The 11072-nt window shown below is 38.9% G+C and overlaps 1 protein-coding gene across 1 annotated transcript; it reads right to left on the reverse strand.

Annotated features, from left to right (window-relative positions):
* Positions 1-786: 786 nt before the first annotated feature.
* ube2g1a (ubiquitin-conjugating enzyme E2G 1a) lies at positions 787-10717 on the reverse strand. The gene is made up of 6 exons (XM_084074895.1): positions 10557-10717; positions 5952-6054; positions 5728-5825; positions 4359-4537; positions 3412-3531; positions 787-2468 (listed from the first exon to the last, which is right to left on the reverse strand). Exons 1-5 carry the CDS (start codon positions 10600-10602, stop codon positions 3445-3447), a joined length of 513 nt encoding a protein of 170 aa, XP_083931021.1. The 5' UTR covers positions 10603-10717; the 3' UTR covers positions 787-2468; positions 3412-3444.
* Positions 10718-11072: the final 355 nt, after the last annotated feature.

The following is an 11072-nucleotide window of genomic DNA, read 5'->3' on the forward strand; positions in this document are numbered from 1 at the left end:
GGCGCACTAACAGTGATACTCTTCCTGTCTCCCCTGCAGTTTCTGGATTAGATACATTGTGGGATGTTACGGTCAGGTTGGTGGCATCTACCTGTACCACAGTGTATTTCTTTCTTCCCCAGAAGCAAGCTCATAGTTAAACACGTGGACACTCTCCCCGTATCCTGGATATAGACCATCAGCCTATGACCCGTGTTAGGGATAGTGGCAGGAAACCAAACAACCAAACCTGCAAAAGATCTTAAATGATGCATAAATACATCTGTGAGGGAAAGGAGGAAGGCTGCAACACCCTAGTGGTGAGCTGTATCATGTATTAGAAATCAACAATAGGATGTGGAGGAGTCAGTGTCCTTTTAAATCAGACCTGTGAAATGTAATCACAGGGAAACAAAGATTACACAGATCTGAAACTACACTATTGGATTGTTGTTTTTGATTCCATGATCAGTTAACATTAGTAATTTTCTGTGCATTGTGTCAAAGTAAATCATGAAAAACAAATTGTAATACGTTCATATACTGTATTCCCCAGTATTAAAGATGCACGCTAACACAGGCTTGAAAGATGCATAGCCCCTTTTAAACCATATGTTGAGACTGTCAGTGAACCATTCAGAAAAATATGTATATTTCATTAATCGGTCAGGTAACCTCTGGGTGTTTATACGGTCTATGACTGTAAAATTCTATATTATAGTTCGTTTCTTTGAATTATTCTTGCTCATTGCGTTTCAGTCATCAATTCCTGTATCATCCAAAATACCGGTCAATGAAATGCACAAGACATATTGAAAAAGTCATATTTTAGAAGAGCTCACTACAGGTGACAATTTCATAACATGAAAAATATACATCAGTATTTTGTCTTTGTACATTAGGCAAAAACTGCAATAGTCCAGAGAAAATAAACAAAAAAATTGAAAAGAAATAAATTGAGGACCAGAAGAGAAAGGGAGGAAAAAGAACATGGGCATACATACTGTGTACACAAACACTCTTAGCATTCGCAAACCAAATCCACCAAACATTCAGAAAAAGTAAACTAAGGTTAAAGCATGCATAACAATTCCTACCTAGGGGCTAGGGCAACACATAAGGTAAGGATGCACAATGTCATGATTTTGGTCAATATTCCATAACTTCCATGGGCGAGCCGACGCAGATATCGTGGCAATAACTCCATCAGTCTTTCACCAGTGGCATTTATATAGTATATACTATGACAGTAATGCTTAGTCTAGATGTCTACAAAATAATTTTGTTCAGTACCAGTTCTTATTTATTATTCTTATCTGTGTGTTAAGTGATTGTCTGCATTCACTGAAGAGATGCAGATTACAGACACTTTCTCCAGTGTAGGCTAGGCAACTGTTCTGTGAATGTGTCAGTGTAGTCAGCACATCGGGAAAAGTTGTACATCCCAATTTTTGCGCAATAATTGGCCAAAACCGAAATATCATGCATCCCTTAAAAAGGAAAAATAGATGATGCTAAAATAGAACATTGGAGAAATAGACCCCATATCAACCAAACTTTTATCACAATAAAAATGAAATTAAGACATGTACACTTCACACAAGGGGGAGTTATTGCTACACCAAAATGTTACCAATATTCTAATTATACATCATCCTCATGAACTGGACTGTTAAATAAATCACACACACAATTTTCAAGGTGTTAAACAATTTCTCCAACTTTTCCGATATTTGTTTCTTTACTCTTGTTAAATGCAGGGTGGAGTTGCCAAGCATTTTTCAGGAGGCACTTTTGAAAAAAGATGTGAAAAACTTTCAAGCATGCATGAGCAATGATGGGCATGTTCCCTTTCCAAAGGCAACTGATCAGGGTGGTAAGACCCATATTGAAGAAACATCCATGTACCCATATCCAATGTTGAGTGCTGAGACTGAGAGAACTCATAACGGAGACATGCTTTGTGTACAAGCGTTCCACCAACTACCTTTCCCCATTAATGTCATTCACAACTTCCTTGAACCAATCCCGCTCTGTAAAAGTGAGATTCTTCAACAGTTTCAGATTCTTCCCTGCCTTCCTGTTAAAACAATCTAAACAGAACTAATGCACACTAGAGATGATAATGGGGGAAATTTACTAAAACCTCTCAAAACATTACCTAAACAAGCGCTACTCATTTGGTCTAAGTGTGTTGCTGGATGGAAAGTGAGTTTATATATTATCCGGTTCTGTCTGTGCTATATACAGATCTTTACAATATTTTCCTGAATGTTGAAGCAGTTCATAGACTTCCAAAAACGTTTTACCATCTTTTGTTGTTATTGAGTTGGCACTTGCTTGGCGAGTTTCTGTCAGCCTTTGTAGTCACTGTTATGTTCTATTGCAGCCTATTGTAGCCAACCTGTTCCTATCCAAGTCAGGGGAAGGCCTGGCAAAAGAGTGGAAGAGTGCAGCAAACAGTGCCATGTTGATTTTCAATTGAAGACCTGTTGAAGACAAAAAACAATAATTAACATTTCTATGAAAGGTAGTGAGCCAAATACAATATCTTGTTACAACCAATTATAACACGGTCAATATGCAATAACTCATAGTTGCAATAGGTTGCTAAACGCGGCCAGCCGTAGCTGGGTGTAGAGGCTGTCTGAGAATCGGAAGTTCGCCATTTCACCCAGAGTCCACCCAGTATGTGTCAAAGTGACCCTGAGCAAGACACTATCCTTAACAGCTCCCCCCGTGCATTCAACATGCCCAATTACAGGATCAATAAAAGGTATTATTTATTTTTAATAAAAGTGTACACTCAAAGCCATTCTATTGTATCACAGCTTTGGGCTTTTAAGGCACTGAGCTTGGCATTGTGTCAACAACACCAAAACTACATAATCACAATGTACTATGGCCTCTCGTGAACCCATTTAGACCTGATGCAACATGTGTGAGTATATAGGGGGCTGTACTGGATACTTGTTAGCTAGCAAAGTTAAAGCTCTCTACGCCAATAGTATTCACTGCTGCTATAGCGTGTTTGTTCAATAACAGGGTCTCTCAATCTCTCCAGCTATTTAGTAAACATAAAATACATTTTCAGGTCTTTTTATCCAATCAGGAGAGGGAACCCCCCAAAGATCAGTTATCAACTTTAATTTTGTCTGCTCATTTTAAATTTCATCACTTCCAATTTCACTTCATCCTGTATCCTATGAGTGATCAAATTGGTATCCTGGTATCCAAGCAACCCCTGAAAAAACTATCAAACTATATTCCTATCGGAATATTTCGTTATTTAACACTTCTTTAAACAAAACAAATACCACTGTTACACCCCCCTTAAATAAGTCACATAATGTAAACTATTTCTTCTTTAACATTTCAGTTCTGAAACCAAAGACTGGGTTAGAAAGTCAACACAAGTCCATAAACACATACCCTGAAAACGTGAAGCTAGAACGTTGCTAAATATCACTCAAAAGCAGTCTCTTGGCTCTTCCGTACACAACGGGCAACTTTCCTCTTGAATTCTCCGTGTCTGTCCTCTCTCCACTCTTTCTGCAGAGGGAAATTTGAGAAATAAGACATGGTTGTGAGTGTGATATGAAAGATGGACAATGGATACATGGTTGCGTTTGTGTGTAGGAAAGGGCAATTAGGCATTTATGAATGTAGTTAATTTCGTTCATTTTGTTTATCTTTAGTTCATCAACACCTTTATGGTTGCAGGTCTAGCTGTTTTGTGTAAATGATTTGTGCTAGAATTTAACTGTGTTGCTGTTCCACTTGTAGTTTGGCTGAATTTCAATACACACAATTTACAAAAAATGAGAAAAGATGAGTGAGGGATATGGCAGTCTTGGCTATTCCAAAGTTTAGGTTTAAAATATTCATTTTTCAGGAAATGAAAAAACTGTATATATTTTACACAAAGCAATACTGCCTGACGTAAAGGGTGTTCAATAGAGTTATAAAAAGAAATTAAAAAGCTGAAAATTTGAGTTAGCTGGTTTGTCCGACAGCGACGATTATTATACATTATACTTATATTGAGCTCATTGCTGTTTTTGATTTTTTTTTCAAAGACATTAACGGTCACATTATTATTGCATTAACATCGGTGAAAAAATAATCGGTCAATATCGGTGAAAAGATATCGGAATTATTTTGTTTGATATCGATATTGCATTTTTTATGAAATTTCGCCCGATATCGATGCATCACTAGTAATACGCCTACTTCTAAAAACTGCCATAAATAAAAAGGCTGTTTTAATGTCCAAGGACTATATCCAATAAATAGGCACCGTAGGCTCCTTGTGGTTTTAAATTAAGAAACGTATGCATTTCATTTGAGTAAACATCTGCCTTTAAGAATACACTTACTGCAGCATCCACGTTTGCTGGTGAGTCCCCATTTGGGTCTGCAAGCATAGAGATAACACTAATCATAATGGTTTCCACTGTGTGGATGGGCAGCCAGCGTTCCTCTGGTTTCTCATAGCCATACTTATCCTCCCCAGGCTCGTGCAAAATAGAAATACATACATCTCCATTCTTGTCAACTGTAAAAGAAATATGAAAATAGATGGGTTATTTCTTTTTTAATCATGAAGTAGGATATGGTCTTGGGAAATAAATCTTCTGTCATAGTATATCTTTAGACAATTTTTATAGTGTGGATTGTGAGCCAATGAGACAAATCGGTATCTACATGAATACTGTATATCTAAGTTCTATCCACTTGCCAATGAGGCGATATCGTTGGAACCATTAGAATTTACCAAACAACTATCAACAGTGAAAGTCAAAACTAATTACAAATTCCTTGCTCAATATTGGCCATGTAGCTGGAACTTATTTAAAGATAAACAGAATTTAACCCATTAAGACCTGAGTCCGATTCTATTGTTGTCCACGACCAATGTATTTGGCCGTGGACCTCCATCTAAAAAGGTTTTGTTCCAGGGACCCCAAAAAGCAAAGATTTTAGTAAAAAATTATATATATATATTCAAAGATTTGACCAAATGTTCATGATTTTCCAAAAATAGCAGATCTAAAAGACCATACGAGCTTGTATATCTGCTATTTTTTAATAGCCAACCAATGTGCTATATATATATATAGCTAAAATCTAAAATGACACAGATGCTTTAACTGTTTTAATGGGTTAAATAAACAAAAATTGAGTTGAGGCTGTTTTGAAGGTTTGTTGGCTTGCGATAAAACAATCTTGACATTCACAATTTTGTCAATTTGTAATTGCACAAACTAATCCCTCAATTTAGTCATTATGCTAAGTACCCTTGAACAATGAACTTCACTACAATATTGTCCCCGTTGCTGCCAACCCCCACTGTTGGTCTTGGGGAGGGTGTAGATAGACGTCTCCTCCGATACACTACTCATAAGCCACATCTTTTCACCTGATAGAGGAGTTTCACCCTGAGGGTGTGACATAACATGTGCATAGGTACACTACACACTATCCAACCCAGTTGACCTCCCTGTTCAATAGGCATATAAGGCACACCGGCATATAAGGCTAATAAACTTTAAGTATGACAATGATCGCTGGATTCCAGTCCAGAAGGTCGAAATAGAATGCTAAACCCAAACATCATGATATACACTAGTAACTACATTATAAATATGTAATAACTTGGTCTAAGTAATAGAAAAATATGTTCTTCCCCATATTCTATACAGGACCTGCAACAAACTTCATTTAGCGTACTATACTTGTACATACCATTGGGGTGCCATATATCTGTGATAAATTTCATTTTAGGTGGCCTGAGAGGGTAGTCTTTGGGAAATGTCAGATGTGCTTTAAACACACCACCTTCACTGTGAATGAAAAAAAGCAAAGGGTCAAATTCAAGCAGCAGATGAGATGCAATTTAGATGTAAAAAATTGATAACTCAAACCAAAGAAGTTTCCACTTGGAGAAAATAAAAACATTGCAGACTTACTACAGTGTGTCTGGGGGGCCAATGATTAAAACTTCCCATCTGTAGAGGTCATTATCATCTATCAAGCCTGCTGAGAATCCCTCCACAGGGTTCTTGTTCAACTCTGCAGAGAGAAAAAGGTTTTACTCAAGGAAATTTTTATATGGCTCATATACCTGTGTCAACTGATATCCAGTTATTAGCGATCTAGAGGAGAAAATGGTTAAACAGAGTGGCAAAAGGCTTAACACAGTGCTACTGTAGGTTGAGTAATTTAAAGAGAAGAAGCAAGTTGTAAAATGTGTGCAGGAGGAGTGACAGTGAATGAGGGTGACTTGGTACACTTTGAAAATAGGACAGCATGTGTGGATTCACAAATAAATTAATCAAATTGCACCACAGTTGTACATATTTGAAAATGTTTCTATATTGTTGCTTCGGTGTATTGCACCAATCTCACAGAGAAGAATTCCTATAACATAGCATCCAACAAAGTATCCAATGCAATGTTGCATTTTTAAACATAACATGCAATAAACATACTTATAATTCTCATCTTTCTGACAATTCTTGAATGCATAGAGCTGAAGTTCCAAGCAACCAGTGGACAATGCAATACACAAACTGTTAGTAGTTTTGTTGTACAAGACAGGCTCACACATATTACAAGCATAGAGAAATAAAGCCATTATCATTTAGTCACATCACAACATGTCAGTAATATGCAGTATAGACAGCTGAATTAGTTGGCTGAGAGACATCTTCCATTATGCACCTATTCCTCTATAGTTGAAACATTGACCAGGATTTCCTTGCTAGATTCTGTGCGGATAATCGAAGAGTTCATCCTGAAACCACATAACCATGGTTACGTATAGAAGCTTGGATGACTACACCCTAAATTGGCCTCCCAATTGAGTCCCTTTACACATCCACTGTTCAATTATGTTCTGTGTTAAGATCATCATGGTAATATGTGGTGACAGTTCTTTTACTTGGCACTTTACCACTGCGCAACCCGAGCACAGATTTAAGACTTTTTAACTGTACTTACTTGGTCTGCTGTTTCCTTCTACATCGAATCTCTTCGCCAGAAATAGCAGATCTACAAGCTCACAAAGTGACTCGTAGTGAGCATGTAGATAGGCTATTTCTGACGAATGTTACCTCCAGAAAAGGTTCAAGGGGTTAATGCCAGTTTGAATGAAATTTAAGACCAATATCAATTACATAAAACTACACCAATTACTCAGATTTAGGGTAAGTTTTGTCCCCATATTTAATAGAGTTCACCATAAGGGTTGAAAACAATACAAACATGCCATTGTATGATTGTGAGCGCAGACCAAGCCCACCTCGTAAAATGGCCCAGTTTCCTTACATTCCCCCCACTTCCTGGCCCAGTCCAAGGTATATAAAAAGAAGGTACCGAGATCTACGTCATTTTCGTCTGCTGGGAGCCAAACTGGAGCCTTGGAATACATTGGAGTCTATGAGAGCCATGGTGGACCAAACACTATTTCTGAATGACAACGACCTTTGTGAAATACTCAAATAAAATCACACATTGTTTTCTGCTGTGTTACTTTACGATGTTTACACTGTTTAACTATTTGACTGCCATGGACGAGTAAATTCGTCCGATGGTACTTGGTCCACAGTGCCAAGACGAGTTAGACGAGTTAGGGGTTTTCAGTGGTTTTCCAGCAGATGGCACGGAATATCTACTCTATGAATGATGCTTTCATTGCCTGATGATGACAGACCAGGAAATGACGTCATTAATTAATTAATATGTATTTGTCCCTAACCCGCATCTGAAAATGTTTTGTGCCAGGGAGCCCCGTACCAGATTTGTGTTTGTTAGAATGTTTCAAAAAACATTTTATTTCAAGATTTTTTTTAAAATAGCAGATCTACAAGCTCACAATGTATCACATCGCGGTGCGTTGTGAGCTTGTAGATTGGCTATTTTCAATGTATACAGTGCTCATAATGGCCTAGTGTCCTAGTTGCTTCTTTGGGCTTGTTTTCCTAGACCTGGTTGCTTATTTCTCACAACATCTGGCAACAGTGCCAGAAACGATACATGCCACTGTTTAGATGACTCAATAAAATTATACAGTGTGCACATCAAAAAACTATTAATTGGAAAACAACCTGTGATATGTCTTCTTTTATATTCCTGCACCGATTAACTGACAAAAGACGCAGTCGTTCAGAAATAGTGTGTTCACAAGCTGGTCCAGCCGAATGCCATAGACTTCAATGTATTTCACAGAATTTCCAGTTTTGGCTCCCATGCGCGTCTGCCCGGCCTGTAGGCTGACTGACTGTACCTTATTAATTATAGCCTTGGTTCAGTCCACCCCCACCCCCCAAGGTATACCCACTGCAAAGAAAATAGACTACACCACTGGAGGTAGGAAGGGGGGGAGAGTCGGGAGGGGGGATAGGAGGTATGAAATGGGGGGGGGTATGAGGTGGGGGAGGGGGGGGGTAGAAGACATGACTTTTGAGGTAACATTAACGTCACCTGTATAAATGTGTTAACTGGACCCTTTTCTTGTGGATCTATCATGTGGATTTACTATACCTAGGATTTTCCCTGTGAAAGTTACCGCCCTATGAGAGCCTGTCACCAGGCTGGCCATGGACTTTACTTCTACCATGTATATTTTAACTGTGAGCATGTTTTTCTTTACTGTTTGACTGTTTGATCCCCCCCGTTTATTTTTCTCACTCTGCGAACAAAAACGATGGAGCTTGTACTAAACGAATTTCACCCACTTCTTTACACTCTGTAAACCTGGGATGTGACAATAACATTTGGTTTTGATTCTCTGAGCTTTCCCAGAGAAAGCGAGTCGAGTTTCCTGGCAGATGAGGATGGTACTCTTACTGCTAACGTGTTTTCAGAGGAACTGTTTTTGTATTTAAGTAATGTGAGAGAGAACTCGTATGCGCAGCTGACACCATCAAAGAAACAGCCAGAGGGACAGTCAGTGTGATCTTGATAACGTTAGCCAAGTAGCTTGCCAACAAAGGTGAGTCACTTGGCTAGTAATAAGCTACATATTAGTTGGCTTAACAACGAAGTCCAGTTTACCTTTAGCAGAGGAGTCAGGACATCATATGTCAAACTAACTGGATGGCAGTTAAGACCTGCCTGGTCATAACTGACTACCAACCATCAGGTGTCTATAAACAGGCTAGGTTAGCTGATACCTCTGGGACATCTGACAGCGGTTCAGTGCACTGCAGCATTAACAAACAACTTCTCTCTCTCTCTCTCTCTCTCCAACCAGTGGTGTAAATTAACTAAATACATGTACTCAAGTACTGAACTTAAGTACACCTTTGAGGTATGTTTTACTTTACTGGAGTATTTCCAAATGTCAGTACTTTTACCTCTATTCCACTACATCTCAGAGGCAAATATTGTACTTTTTACTCCACTACAATTATTAGAAAACTTTAGTTACTAGTTACTTTGTAGGTTTTGGTTATTATTAGAAAACATACATTAATCACTTCAGTCCTATATACTTTGGCCATTGGGGAAAAAAAGCAGATCTACAAGCTCACAACGCGGAGATTTCAAATGATGTTTATACATAGGAAAACTTGTGAAATGGGGCATTCTGCATAATGAGTATTGGTACTTTAAGTATATTTTTATGCCAATTATTTTGTACTTTTACTCAAGTAAATTTTGAATACCGAACTTGAAACAGACTATTTCTACAATAGGGTTTTGATTGATACTTTTACTTAAGTAACAATTGTGAGCACTTCATCCACCACTGTCTTCTACAACAGCAGCATACGGGTCTAAGTTGTGTATGCCAATAAGACGACCTGTCAGTAGAATTCATTTACAATTACAATCACTTTACAACACTGTAATGTTATGAAACGTTGCTAATGTAGGACCTTCTGGTTCACAGAAATTGTTTAGCGCCAGACCAGCGGCATCACTCGATTCAAAGCTAACGTTAGCATCACGCTAGCTCCTATCAGAACCTCTCCCTCCGCTGTACAGCTCCGAGATGAGGTTCCACTGCGTAGGGTGGCGGCAGAGTGCGACACCGGCGAACGGTGGCCAATATGGTTGATTCTTACCTTTTTCCGCACATCGTATCCAAAAAGTAAAAGTCGTCTCCACTTCTCTCAGATATTTTACATTTTAGCGGTGAAGAAAATGTAAGCGACGGGTTGAAACAAGCATTTAAATCGCTTATTTAGTCAGCCTGTGGCCAGTCAACCCCCGTTCGCATGCGCAGTAGTGCTCCCGTTAAGGTTGCATTGGGAAAACATAGGCACATGCTGACTAAAAAGGTGATTTAAACGCTTGTTTCAACCCGTCAGTTCGATTTCCTTGACCACTAAAATGTAAAACATCTGAGAGAAGGTGGGACCTTTACTCTTTGGATACGATGTGCGGAAAAGGGTAAGAATCAACAATATTGGCCGGTGTCGCACACTGCCGTACCCTACGCAGTGGAACCTCATCTCGGAGCTACATAGCGGAGGGAGAGGTTCCAAATGGGGCTAGCATCACGCTAGCTGGTTAGCTGGCTATCGTTAGCCGATATCCATTTGTCAATAACGTTTTTATATTACCTGCCAGCTGTCTTCTTAGTAACAATACGGACTGAGGCTCCGTCATGTTTCAGCGAATTGCACTACAGATATGTTCTATGTCAATATTTCGACGCGACAGCGTTAACTTAACGTTCAATAAACAGTCTCGTCTCTTCAGTTTGTGTTTAGCAAGCTCGTCATCCTTCTTCTACATGTTGTGAATTTCACGTCACCTCTAAGTATGTAGTGTCTAGCGCCCTCTACCCTGCCGATGTACAGTTTGCAAATGCGTGCCGTTGGAAATGCACTAGCCTCGATCTCTAGGCTTTTATTGTTTAGTTTTGCAAAAAAAAAACACCTATATACTAGCATAGGCTGCTGACGTTAATGTGTGACCAATAACGTAGAGATGCAATTCATCTAAGTTTAAATCAGTTGACATCTTATCTTTAGACAGCAGAAGGAAAATACCGTACACTTCTGCTGAGATGAAATGATCATTCTATCCTTCCATAGGCAGAGAGAGGACCCTACTGAGCATGTGCACAAGAAGTC

The sequence above is a fragment of the Gymnoscopelus microlampas genome (genome assembly GCF_963454915.1).
Source record: "Gymnoscopelus microlampas genome assembly, chromosome: 12".
In the NCBI taxonomy this organism is placed as follows: domain Eukaryota; kingdom Metazoa; phylum Chordata; class Actinopteri; order Myctophiformes; family Myctophidae; genus Gymnoscopelus; species Gymnoscopelus microlampas.

Coding starts and splice junctions, on each gene's coding strand:
- ube2g1a (XM_084074895.1), bottom strand. CDS start 10,602: ATGACGGAGCCTCAGTCCGTATTGTTACTAAGAAGACAGCTGGCAG. Junction 6,055..10,556: donor ACTAAGAAGACAGCTGGCAG/GTAATATAAAAA, acceptor TTCTCTCTGCAG/AGTTGAACAAGAACCCTGTG. Junction 3,532..4,358: donor CAGCAAACGTGGATGCTGCA/GTAAGTGTATTC, acceptor TTCCCTCTGCAG/AAAGAGTGGAGAGAGGACAG.